At 49.6% G+C, this 13,501-nt stretch overlaps 1 protein-coding gene across 7 annotated transcripts in view; it reads right to left on the bottom strand.

Annotated features, from left to right (window-relative positions):
• PLS3 (plastin 3) overlaps positions 1–13,501 on the bottom strand; it is a 59,015-nt gene that overhangs the window by 18,961 nt on the left and 26,553 nt on the right. For all 7 annotated transcript variants that reach the window (XM_053274286.1, XM_053274284.1, XM_053274285.1 and 4 more), the window contains 4 exons: positions 8,096–8,184; positions 3,226–3,313; positions 1,845–2,008; positions 797–926 (listed from right to left, as the gene is read on the bottom strand). In XM_053274286.1, coding sequence (XP_053130261.1) covers positions 797–926; positions 1,845–2,008; positions 3,226–3,292 — 361 coding nt within the window. In that variant the 5' untranslated portion in view covers positions 3,293–3,313; positions 8,096–8,184. The remainder of the gene's footprint in view (positions 1–796; positions 927–1,844; positions 2,009–3,225; positions 3,314–8,095; positions 8,185–13,501) is intronic.

Genomic DNA, 13,501 nt, shown 5'->3' with positions numbered 1-13,501 from the left:
CACACAAAACCACAGCAAAACACAAAAACAGCTGCCTCTTGCTTTAGCATTCAGCACTGCAAAAAGCCACCAGAACAGCCAAGAGGCTTCCTTTCCCCTTAAACAACTTGAGAATAAGTGAACCGGCAGGAGGTGGACTACATGACCCTTCCAACTTGAAAGTTGTATGATTCTATAAATCCAACAGAGCAGGTAGATGTATGAGATTAGGTCCTTGGGAATATGCCATTTAAGTGTCCATCTTCCTCCTCCTGAGCTTGGAACTGGCCCAGTTGTAACCACGGGGACTTAAGAACATGGGAAGAGTCCCACTGGATTAGAACACAGATCCGTCTAGTCCAACATCCCATTTCCCACAGCAGTCAACCAGATACCTCTGGGAGGCCCATCAGCATGGCATGGAAGTAACCACCTGCTCCTACTGCTGCCGCCCTGAAACTGGTTTATTTATTTATTTATTTATAATTAATTAATCAATCAATCAATCATCATCATCATCAATAAAATTACAACACATCAACTACTGAAGGTCATACTACTCAGGACAGCATGAATACTACAACACTATCTTTAATTCTTCGTTATCCTAGACCCTTGGGAAGGGCCCGATAATTAAAATACCAAATCCAGTCAGTAACATCTGGCAGACTGTGTGTAAATAGCAGCAGCAGCAGCATTATGTGGCCCTTGAAGATAACCAAATGTGGCCACTTGACTGTATCATTCAAATTTCCAAGAGGCTTTCCAGTTTGTGAATATGTTTCAGTCCAGTGCTATCTGCACATCATTGGAATACCTGAGTAAGAGTGCTGAGTGCCTTCGCTGGAGAGCTCCGAGGTCCCACCAAGGGCACAAATCCCTTCTTTTCTGTTGATGGCTTTTCGGAATGTTTTAGCAATGTCGCTGCTCTTCACCTCTTGAAAGATCTAGATGTTAAAAAACAAGATTGAGAAGTTTTAAAAAAGATCTTAAAAAACCCAAGATCTAGAAGTAAAAAAACCCCAAAAAACCCCACCGAGATCTACAAGTTTAAAAAGATCTGGGAGGAAAAAATCTAGAAGTGAAAAAAGCAAGCACCAGTTTTAGGCCTAGCTCTGACCCAGAGGGCAACTTGTGTCTGAGGTGTACCATGATCATCATCCACTTCCCACTTTTCTGTTTATATTTAAAAAAAAAAAACAGCACAAAGGTGCTTACAGAGATGGAAAATAAATTACAATAAAACATACATGAAAGAAAATGTTGGCCAGTTCTCGCAAGGCAAAACCTTCCACAGTCTGGGTAACACCACTGAAAAGATTCTGCTGTCACAATCTTAAAAAGTGGATTAGACATTCTGGAAGGTTGCCCCAGTTCGGGATCAGCAGGTCTTTGTTTCAGGTCTGCTGTAGAACATTACACACCCCATTTTCATCACAGATACAAGTCATGGCAATCAGAAATTCTGCAACAGGTTTGGATGCAGAGGGTTCTAAGTCAGGCCTTGACAATTTATTTATTTTTTGATTAAGGAGGCAGCTCAAAAATTTAGAAGCCTGATAGCAGCGGACACTCATAAAAATTACCGGACTTCATGATGGACATTGTGTGTGTAAGTGGGGTGGGGCGGGGCATGTGGGGATGGGCTTTTCTTTGTCCTCTTTCCAACAAGTTGGAGCAGAAACAGGGCTGCCTGGGACAAATAAAGATTTCATTGACTCTGCCTCTGAATATCCTAGCCTAGGCACCATGGTTAAAGTTCTAGGCACCATGGCTCCCTGGCGCCCGGGATTTGTCAAGCTCTGTTCTAAGGTCAGAAGCTCAGACCCAGAGGAGCAGCAGCAGGGAGCCTGGAGGGTACTTACGTAAACAAATTCTTCAAAGTTGATCTTCCCATCTTTGTTCTTGTCCCCGTCTATCATGAGTTTCTGGATGATCTCCCGCACCTTGTATCCAGGAAGGGGCAGGTTGGCTTCCTTGAAGAGCTCATGCAATTCGTAGTCGCAGATAAACCCATTGCTGTTGAGATCTGTCACATTAAAAAAAAGTAGAGACAGAGGGGCAAAGCAAAGTGAGACCCAGCTGAGATACCGCCTGGTGACTCTCAAACACTACCCTCGAACAGGGGGAGGCAACCTTGGTGCTCCAGCTGCTGGTGAACTACAACCCCATCATCCACAGCCAGAACAGATTGTGGCAGTGGATGATGGGGGTTGTAGTTCAACAGCTGGAGAAGCCGCTGCCAGTCTGTGTAGACAAGACTGAGCTAGATGGTCCAAGGGTCTGACTCAATAAGAGGCTGCTTGGCTGTCTCTATATGGTCAACCCAGGGGGCTGCATTAGGGATGCCAACTCTGACTAACGCTATTCCTGGAGATTTCTCCCCCCAATTTTTCCCCCAGTATCAAGCCATGAAAATCTCCAGTCTTCTGGAGACTGAAGCTGACTCCTGGCAACTCCCGACAAATCCTGGAGGGCTGGCAACTCTCAGCTGGATGAAAGTGAAGGGCCCACTGCAGGACTGCACATCTTCAACCCTCCTGCAGATGTTGGACTACAACTCCCAACATCCCTGACTCTTGGCCACTGTGGCTGGAGAGGATGGGAGTGGTCGTCCAAAAACAGCTGGAGGGCCAAAGTTGGGCAGCCTGGGCCAACCGTAATCATGAAATGGATCAGGCTGACCCCTGGAGCTTTTTCAGACAGAAACTTTACTTTGGGAGGAAGGGGGTACATTCACATCTTGGTCAGATTTACCCTGAAGTCTACGCAATATTTCAGAGAGAACTTCACACACGAGTTGGGTTTTTTCCTCCGAAATGGATCCTAACCCAATTTATGTCCGGGTTAAAAAAAAGAAATCCTCTTTTTGCATCTGAGTATCCGTTATGCCCCAAATGCACAATAAAGGCTCACGGTAAATCTGGGGTAAAGCCTGCTGTCTGAAAAGCCTCCTGGAGGTGGGCCAATCTTCTGTGAGCTGAAGGTACCCAAGGAGACTGAAACCCAGTTCCCACTAAATATGATTAGGGGCTGGAGCCACCTGAAAAGACTCGCCACTCATTTTTTTACCCCCAAACCAGCGTTTAAATATTTTGCGCAAAACCGGGTCAGAGATGAGCATGCAAAACATAGGACAGATGCAAAGGGGTTTTTAAAAAATGCCCCCCATGTAGCCAGGAAGAGGTCTGGCCTCGGCCAGGGGATGCATAATTCATTCCACTGGAAGTCATCCAATGCACTTACCAACTTTGGCAAAGGCCTCTCTGAGTTCTTCTAGCTCGTCTTTGGATATCTGTGTGGTGGTGGCCATCTCACGCACTAAAATACGGACCTGGCAGGGCAGAGGGAGAAGAGAACATTGCTGAATCAGGACTGTGAGCTCCCGGCAGCTCCCAAATGCCTCATCCATCAGCCGCCTCCGCGAGGCAACAAACGGAAAGCAGAAGTCCAGAGTGAGCGGCTGCCACCGCCACCTCTCTCCTTACCGAGTTCCCCCAGCCACAAATGGGATGTGCAGCCCCCATGTGACAGGGAAGCCATTCAATATTGTTAATATTTAGCCACGTCTGCACCCGTTGCCTCCGGAGAGCAGCGCAGACTGTGACAACCTGCTCTCTGGGATCGGGTGCCACGTGTGCTGCAGAAAAAGCAGCACGGAAAATCCATAAAAAGATCCCCCTGCAACGGAAGAGGCATTGGTTGCTGCTAGAACTGCCTGGAGGTAGTACTCAGGACTGGAGTCGAAGCAACCGGGGCGCTTTCTAGATTAACCCCTCCAAGAGTGTCACACCATATCTGCTAAGTGTGCTACTGTAATTCCTGTGTCGTGACACTGAAGTCCTTATGCTGTCGGCAGGGTGCCGCTCACATTTCGTTTGTTTAGGATTTCATCGCTGCAATTGAGTGCTATAATGCTGGTTGCCCATTGCAAAAATAGTAGCTGTATTTTCCCGTTGTAGGGAAATTTCCCTGTTGTAGATTCTGGGGATTGTTTTCAATTCGATCCTGCCAAGCCGAAGCATTTTACCACAGTCATAGCAGGTAATGTGGAAACGCAGCCAGGAGTCTCTGGCACCAGCTTTCAAGGTCTTGTGGATGCTGGCCCCACTTGCATCCCCCTGTGGGTCACCTCACCTTCCCTTATCCTTCCTCTGCCTCTTGCCATCCCATTTTGCCAACACATGTGAGTGCAGGGCTCTGCCACACTGGGCACAAATGCCCAACGCACTTGAATGGGAGACTAGAAGTGTGAGCACTGTCAGAGATTCCCCTCAGGGGATGGAGCCGCTCTGGGAAGAGCAGAAGGTTCCAAGTTCCCTCCTTGGCAGCAACTCCAAGAGAGGGCTGAGAGAGACTCCTGCCTGCAACCTTGGAGAAGCCGCTGCCAGTCTGTGAAGACAATACCGAGCTAGATAGACCAATGGTCTGACTCAGTATATGGCAGCTTCCTGTGTTCCTGTAAGGGCTGTGCTTGCTCCCTCTATCTGCATATGTTGGTTCTCACGCTGGGTATGAGTTCAGGAGCCACACACATTCCCATTTATGGCCACTGCGGGGTGCAGTCCTGCTTCCCTTGCTCGTTCAGTAGGGCAGTTCACACATTCGGTATTTCGGTAAGGAGATGCACCCAGTGTTCCCTCTAACAGAGATTCCCAGAGGTTGTTGACCACAACTCCCAGAATCCCCAAGCAAAAGCCATTGCAGCTGGAGAGTCTGGGAGCTGTAGTCCACAACATCTAGGTATCCCTGTTAGAGGGAACTCTGGATGCATCCTACCCAAGTTTGGAAGCTGTGCACACTCTTATTTACAGATATGATAGTTTAAAAAAAAAAAAAACAGCATGGGGGAGTGATTGTCTGCTAAGCAGCAGCTGGGTAGGAGGATGTTTCCTCCTACCTTGTTAAAGAGCTGGGTACAGTTGACGGGTAGGAGGGAGCCCTCTTTCCCAGCTGAGGAGTGCGTGTGGCTCCTGAGCTAGTACTGATCGTGTGAACTAACATATGCACATGGGGGAGCATGCACACCCCTTATAAGAACATAGCAAGCTGCCTTATACTGAGTCAGACCCTTGGTCCATCTAGCTCAGTCTTGCCTACACAGACTGGCAGCGGCTTCTCCAAGGTGGCAGGCAGGAGTCTCTCTCAGTCACTGTTCCCTCAAAGGCGTCCACACACACATGTGCTCACAAATTTTTTTAATGTCCAGTCAGGCTGGATCAGGAAGACCCAATTCTGAATGCAGGTGCGTGCACACTGCCTTGATACTGCTGCCCAGATCAAAACCCATTCCGCACAGAGATGAAAAAAATTAGAGGGACCACTGCTCTCAGCCTAAGCTAAATGGTAGAGTTGTTGTGAGGATAAAATGGGAGGGGAGAAGATTAACTGCGCACTCTGTCCTGTGCTCTTTGAGCAGGGAAGGGAGGGAGAAATACAGTGGAAGTTGGTTCAGTGGTTGTCTTTAAAGCCCTACAGCCGGGGTATCTGACTGCACAAACCTGCTAGGGCCCTTCACTCCTCATCTGGAGTCCTGTTCATGGCCCCACCATTGTCTGAGATACGACTGGCGAGGACAAGAGACAGGGCCTTCTCGGTTCTGGCCCCTCGGCTTTAGAACACCCTCTCAGAAGAGCTGGTTTCTAGAAACCTTTCAGCGTTGTATCTGCAGCTTATATCGGGTAGGCTTTTAAAGTTTCACTTTCACCTTTCCCATTCGGATTCTCACTGGTCTTGTTTCCAGTTAATTTGATGAATTGTATCACTTTCATATTGTTTTATGTGTTTGGTTTTACTATTTTTGTGAGAGCCTCGAGCAGTATTGCACCAGAGGTGTGGGACATACATATTTTAAACAAATAAACATACATATTTATGTTTACAAAAATATACATATTTTTGTTATATTTATAACAAACAGGGTCCTATTCAGGGGACTATGGAAAAGATATCTCAGGTCCTCTCCAGAGAGAGAGAGAGCAGGAGAGCAGAATATGCCACAGTCTGGTGACTTCCGTCAGCCTGCCAATTTCTTTGTTTGAACAGGCTCCCAGAAGGGTCCCCCGCCTGTGTTTGCAGAGTGACTAAACAGACTCAGTTTGCTGTTCTGAGCTGTAGCTCTCCAGTTTGCTCACAGGCAATTATCACATTTGGAATGCATATTTGCCTGGGGTTGCAAATATTAAGTTTGGTATTGTTTGCCTGGTTTTAAATTGGGGGGGGGGGCGAGGGAGAGGAGGGACCGACACCCAACAAGGGAAAGTTACGTAAAGGCTACATGCTCAGTGACACTGTAACCCTGTCTCCAATGGGTTGGCAAGAAAGAACAGATTCTGCTTTCCACCCGCAGTCTAGCTGATGCCACCCTGGGGTCGGAAGATGAAACCGCACCCATCCCAAACTAGAAGAGCCAGGTGCCAGGCTGGGAGAGACGGAAGGTGGGTGCCTCCCTTTCCCGATGGCACAGAGAAACATAGGAAGCTGCCTTCCACCGAGTCAGACCCTTGGTCCTCTGTTCCTATGACTCCTTCCTCTTCCTCCAGTTTTGACTGGATCTCACTAATCACATGCATGATAACACACACATACACACGCTCTAACTGATGCCAGTCCCAAGCAGAGTTAGTTCCCCCTGTAAATGCAGAACATTCTGGGTGTTGGGGTGGGATTCTGCCAAAAATGCAGAAGTGAGGCAAAAAGAAAATTATCTCACACAGGCAAACATGGAACAAAAGCCAAGTCATATGGAAGAAATGGAACTTGGAGAGGGGAGATTTCTTTTTTCCAGGGGCCCTCCTTCCTTCTCCTATTATCTGTGAAGGAGATAATAGGTATCTCCGGATGGTATCTGCCTGTGCACAGTGAACAGGTCAACAACTTAATTGTGCGACAGTAAAGGGGTGAGACCGCAAGCTGATAAGGACTGCCTCTTAGCCAGATGCAAACAGTCCCGCCCAAGATCTTGGCCATCCAGGCAGCTTGACTGAGTTCAGTGGCAGACAATTCTATATTTGGATATAAGCAAGGTACGGGTGGGGGGATGCAGGCCAATGAGCCAAGGGCTGAGGTTTTGCAGAAAGTCATAGGACCTAGGGACCTAGGAAGCTGCCATATACTGAGTCAGACCATTGGTCTACGCAGCTCAGTATTGTCCTCACAGACTGGCAGCAGCTTCTCTAAGGGTGCAGGCAGGAATCTCTCTCAGCCCTATCTTGGAGAAGCCAGAGAGGGAACTTGGAACCTAGATGCTCTTCCCAGAGTGGCTCCATCCCCTCAGGGGAATATCTCACAGGGTTCGCACATCAAGTCTCCCATTCACATGCAACCAGGGCAGACCCTACTTAGCTAAGGGGACAAGTCCTGCTTGCTACCACCAGACCAGCTCTCCTCCACATATGGACAGATGAAGCTGCCTTCTACTGAGTCAGACCCTTGGTCCATCTAGCTCAGTGTCTGTCTGCACTGACTGGCAGTGGCTTCTCCAGGGGTTCAGGCAGGGCTCTTTCCCAGCCCTACTGGGATATGCTGCCAGGGATTGAACCTGAGACTACGATGGGGAAGATCTAGGTTCAACCCCCACCCCCCACCCCCCACCCCCCACCCCACACACACACTCAGTCATGGAGTTCACTGAATGGCATTTGGCCAGTCTGTCTGTCTCTCTCCCTCCCTGCCCACCTAACAGGATGTTGTGAGGACAAAACGAAGAGGGGGAAGAGAATTCTCTGCTACAAGATGTGGCGACAGCCAACAACCTGGATGGCATTAAGAAGGGTTTGGATAACTTCATAGAGGGGAGGTCTATCAATGGCTACTAGTCAGAGGGCTACAGGCCACCTCCAGCCTCAAAGGCAGGATGCCTCTCAGTACCAGTTGCAGGGGAGCAGCAGCAGGAGAGAGGGCATGCCCCTTTCAACTCCTGCCTATGGGCTTCCAGCGGCATCTGGTGGGCCACTGTGGGAAACAGGATGCTGGACTAGATGGGCATTCTTGGGCCTGATCCAGCAGTGCTGTGCTTATGTTCTTAACCATGCATGCAGCCCTCAACTGCTTGCAGAAAGGGAGAGCGACAGAATGCATTAGATGATTAACGAGACATCTTGGAAGCACTCCTTACCTCTAGTCTTTGCAATGGGGTTACCCTCTGAACCAGGAACGCATAGAAGCTGCTGTCAACTGGAGATTGCTGCCGTGGTGCTTCAGGGCCTAGAAAAAGAGAGAGAGAGGAAGTGAGATTGGTTACTAGTGCCTCGGTGGCTCTATTAAGTGCAGAGAAACCGGGCGGTCAGCTCTTGCTTTTAGAGCTGGAGCGAGCTAATCAAACCACTTTGGCTGTTCCCATGCTGAGGGCAGAGGCTCTGGAGGAGAGGTCAGCCTCGACCTGTTGCGAACGCTGCAGTCTCAAGGGTCACCCGGCTCGGCTCAGGGCAGGCTACTGTTTAGGGGCCCCGATCTTCTTGTCTGTAGCCCCCTTGCAGCTCTAGGGAAGACCCACATGCAACCCAAGGCTCTGCCTGGCTGCAGCTCCCAACATGCCCAGTTCTTGTTTGCATCTATCTTAGCATGCTACTCCTGCTACAGCCGTCCCTGCAAGAGCCCGAAAGCTGTGCACAGTGTGCATGTACACACGCACACAAACTCCTCTTCGGCACAGGGCTGCATCCACTCTGTGCAGCACATGGAAGGCGTCAATGCAAGACCGCACCCCTGGCTCCCAGCTGCCAGACCTGCTCCTTTTGTGCCACAGAATGTTACTGGTTGGCCCAGAGGTCTGAACTGGACAACTCGGCCCAAATAGCTCAGCAGCAGTGCACACACCTTGCATGCGGAAGGGCCCAGGTTCAATCCCTGGCATCTCCAGCAAAGAGGATCTCACTGGGACTCAGGAAGCGGCCTTGGTCCATCTAGCTCAGTCTTGTCTACACTGACTGGCAGCAGAAGCTCTCCAAGGCTGCAGGCAGGAGTCTCCGCCAGCCCTACCTGGAGATGCTGCCAGAAACTGAACCTAGGACCTTCTGCATGCAAAGAAGATGCTCTACTGCTAAGCTATGGTCCATCTCACAACGCAGGGCTGGAACAAAGATGATGGCTGAGACCCTGGCTGAAGGAAGAAGCTTCCTCTGCAAGGAACAGAATTCCACTAGGCCAGTCTAAAACCTCTTTGGGGCGGAGGATGGCCTGGTTCACACAGTCATTCAAACCTAGTTTGAATGTGGGTTACTGACACTGGCATGATTGTGTGAATCCATGTCAAGGTTGCTTATGGCCTCAGATGAATCTGAAATCCCCGCCTTTGGCATGGGTTCACACAACCATGCTAACATTGGTAACCCACATGAGATTTGAACGATTGTGTGAACCAGGCCATAGTCTGGTTCTGCAAAGGTCTCAGCCACCAGAAATGCCATGACCTGCTTTTGAAGCCACCGTCTCCACTCACTCTGCAAGAACAAGAACCATTCTGCAGCCGGCCGTTTCAATCAACACTCTGCATCCTTGGAGTGGTTCTCAGAGCTCTATCTCCACTGAACAAACTGTTCAGTGGAGATACTGTTCCATCAACCTCAGTCATTCAAGTAAATTTCTCACAGTCACCTGTGAGAGGAGAGGAGAGCTGGTCTTGTGGTAGCAAGCATGACTTGTCCCCTGAGCTAAGCAGGGTCTGTCCTGGTTGCATATGAATGGGAGACTAGATGAGCACTGTAAGATATTTCCCTTAGGGGATGGAGCTGCTCTGGGAAGAGCAGAAGGTTCCAAGTTCCCTCCCTGGCAGCATCTCCAAGATAGGGCTGAGAGAGACTCCTGCCTGCAACCTTGGAGAAGCCATTGCCAGTCTGTGTAGACAATACTGAGCTAGATGGACCAATGGTCTGACTCAGTATATGGCAGCTTCCTATGTTCCTATGCCTAAGACTGAGGGCTTCTCCATGACCACACACAAGGGAAATAGGGTAGAAATTATTGTTCCTGGGGTGCTCACGTCTGCTCTGTTGGGCACATGTTTGCTGGGTTCCTGATGCTAACTGCTGCTCCTCAAAGGTGCAGAATGGTAAAACCTGTCCAAGCCATCATGCATGAACATCACGGAGGAACCTTTGATGAACTGCAGTTAGCAACAGTGTTGCCTCCAGCAACAGTGTTGCCTCTAACAGGGATTCCCAGATGTTGTTCACTACAACTCCCATAATCCCCAAGCAAAGGCCATTGCAGCTGGGGATTCTGGGAGCTATAGTGAACAACATCAGGGAATCCCTGTTAGAGGGAACACTGCCCAGCAAGTGTGAGCCCGACAAAGCAGACGCGAGCACTCAAGGAAAAATAACTTGCTCCCTATTTCCCTTGTGGCCATCAATAACCCAGGGATGAACTCATTATTGGGAGCGGGGAACATGTGGATTGCATAGAGAGATGGGCCTGTATTTTACACTGTAAGGTGGTCTACAAATGTGATCAATGGATTTCTCTCCCCCACCACCACCCCGACCCCAAGCGTGCTGCACAAGGAACATTCACAAGTGCTATGCGGAGTACTGTCTTTTCCCCCTGCATGATGTGTGAAGGAACCCCCCCAGAAAGGAAAGAGTCTAATCCCACCCCAATTTCTGGAGAAGCAGCAAGAGAAAAGTGAGTGTTTTCAGAAGGACCATCTCCTGTTTTTCTGCAGGGACCACTACGAGGCCCAGAGAATTAACCGGTTTCCTTGTTTACCAAATTCCTTCCATGCCAAAGGCATGTTTGTAGCTGCAAGGTTACTCTGGAGTGCTTGGCTGGGGGCATGCTGGGTTTTCCCCCACTCCTTTTAAAAAGAGGAACCAGAACTTGGAGGAGGAGATGAAAAGCCGTGGGGGGTGGGGGTGGGGTATTTCCAAAGGCTCTCCAGCCCATTAACTGACTGGGGCTATGATTCTCCTGCACAGCCAAGACCGGGCTAAGGAAGCCCAGCCCAGTTTTGCTGGGGTGTGAGAACCACCAGGAGCTCTGAAGCTCCCGGTGGTGGCATGGTGGCAAACCTGACTGAAGTTAAGGAAGCAAGCACTGAAATGAAGTTAAGGAAGCATGCACTCCTTTGGCCTCATTTTTTCAATCGTCTGCCAGCTCCGACGACCTGCAGCCAGGACTGGGAGACTGCAGGGCAGTTCCGAGGGCCTCCCGGCCCCCAAACCTCTCTGCAACAGCAGAGGATCGTCTGGCTGCGTGATCCCAGCAAAGTGGAACGGATCATCTGTGCCCCTTTCAGCCCTTTCTCATGATCGTGAAAAAGGGCTCAACGGAGCCGCTAGTTCAGGGGACTCGAGCAGAGTTGCTCATACAAAATCAAGACATCCGGCTCCCAGAGTTAGGACTTTATTCAGCTCGGCGGCATGCCCATTCCCCTTTTCAGCACTGGCCCCAGGGGTGTAGCTATCACTGACCGGAGAGATTCAAAGAACCCAGGACCCCAGATATGGAGGACCCCCCCCCAGCCCCACCCCTCCCTATTTTCTTCATTATCTCCCTCACTCCAAGGAGCCACCGGGAAAGGGGCAAACACGGGCCCCTTCACCCCTAGCTACGCCCCGGACAAGCCCCTCGGCACCCTCGCTCTGTATTATCTTGTTCCCATGTCCCCTTCTTTCCTTTTACTGCCACTTCCTCTTTCGCTCTCATCCACACTTCTGCTTCCTATTTTTCCAAGACAGGATCAGAATCCACAGGCAGGGCTTGCCTTGGTTAAGGCTGCGGAATGGCACGCGGCGAGATACCAAGGCACCAGCCAGGCAGCGAGAGGAGATGCCCCCAATATCAGGGATTCTCAACATTGGGTCCCCGGATGTTATTGGACTTCAACTCCCATCATGCCCAGCCCCAGTGGCCTTTGGTTGGGGATTATGGGAGTTGAAGTCTAGTAACATCTGGGGACCCAACGTTGAGAATCCCTGCCCTATAGGGCTGCTGCTTTTGGAGCAGCTTTTCAGGAAACATCGGGCCCTTGCCAGCTCTTCAGGGAGGGCCTCTCCTCCTCCTCACACCCCTTGCAAAAGCTTGTAAGAAGCACTGGGAGAGAAGAAACGGCTGCAGCCAACCTCCCCTCCTCCCCACCTGCTGGGCCACTTTCAAAGCTGGCAAGGGGAGGTTTTGGAAGGGGCAAGGCAGCATTTCGCCGCTCGTCTCAGGCACTGCAGTGCCTTGGGCTGCCCCTGAGTTTTTAAATAGATGCATCTGCTTGATCAACGAAGCTTTGAAAACCCTTTCTGGCTGATTAAAAAGAGACTCCCATTAAAGCAGGGAAGGTCTGCTGCCCAAAGCACATGACTTTCAGCACAAAGCACTTATAGAAACTGCAGCTGGCAGGCACCATCATACATGATGGATATGAATATGATGAATATTTATATACTGCTTTTCAACCAGAGTTCCCAAAGCAGTTTACATAGATATCAATAAATAAAAAGAGGCAAAGAGGCACCTTGGTGATTATCTCTATTTAGCAGGGGGAGAGTAACTGGCCCTATCCACCCCCAGCACAACATCCCTCCAGTGGCTGTTGCCGGTGTCTCTCTTATGTTTCTTTTTAGATTGTGAGCCCTTTGGGGACAGGGATCCATCTCATTTATTTATTGTTTCTCTGTGTAAACCGCCCTGAGCCATTTTTGGAAGGGCGGTATAGAAACTGAATAAATAAATAAAATAAGAGCTCCCTGTCCCCAAAGGGCTCACAATCTAAAAAGACACATAAGACACCAGCAACAGCCACTGGAGGGATGATGTGCTGGGGGTGGAGAGGGCCAGTTGCTCTCCCCCTGCTAAATAAAGAGAATTGCCTCTTTAAAAAGGTGCCTCTGCTCAGTTAGCATTTTAAATGACATGGTCCCTTTTCTTTCTTTCCCTCCCCACTACACACACACACATCTTCTTCCAAGCCTACTCCCAGCTATGCCAAATACATCATCTAAAGCAGGAGTCCTCAACCTTGGGTCCCTGCATCTTGCTGGATTACAATTTCCATCATCCCCAGCCACAATGGCCAAAAGGGGTTTGGGTACCATGCTGTCCAACAACAACATCTGGGGACCCACAATCAGGGACCCCAGATCTAAAGCAAGGAAAGCATGCTTCCTGGCATCAGAATTATGGTTTTACTCATGTGCAACTTTAATCAATCAACCAACCAAAACGCAATTGAATTGACATACTTAAGATTTCTTTAACTGGGAGACAGCCCAAAAAATATGCAGACTGGAGTCTCAGATGGTGGAGTATAAATTCTCAATTAGTATCAGCCACGATCAGGAGTCCCCAGAAGCATTTGGGGAGCAAGGATGAATTGTCCCCTTTGCTAAGCGGGGTCTGCCCTGGTTTGCATTTGAATGGGTGAGCACTGCAAGATATTCCCCTGAGGGGAAGGGGCTGCTCTGGCAAGAGCAGCTGCATGCTTACATGCAGAAGGTTCCAAGTTCTCTCCCTGGCATCTCCAGGATTATGTGGCCCTTGAAGATAACCAAATGTGGCCACTTGACTGTATCATTCAAATTTCCAAGAGGCT

This window comes from Hemicordylus capensis, chromosome 11, assembly GCF_027244095.1.
Source record: "Hemicordylus capensis ecotype Gifberg chromosome 11, rHemCap1.1.pri, whole genome shotgun sequence".
In the NCBI taxonomy this organism is placed as follows: domain Eukaryota; kingdom Metazoa; phylum Chordata; class Lepidosauria; order Squamata; family Cordylidae; genus Hemicordylus; species Hemicordylus capensis.
Note: the sequence above shows the minus strand (reverse complement) of the source record. Positions and strands in the feature narration are given on the sequence as shown.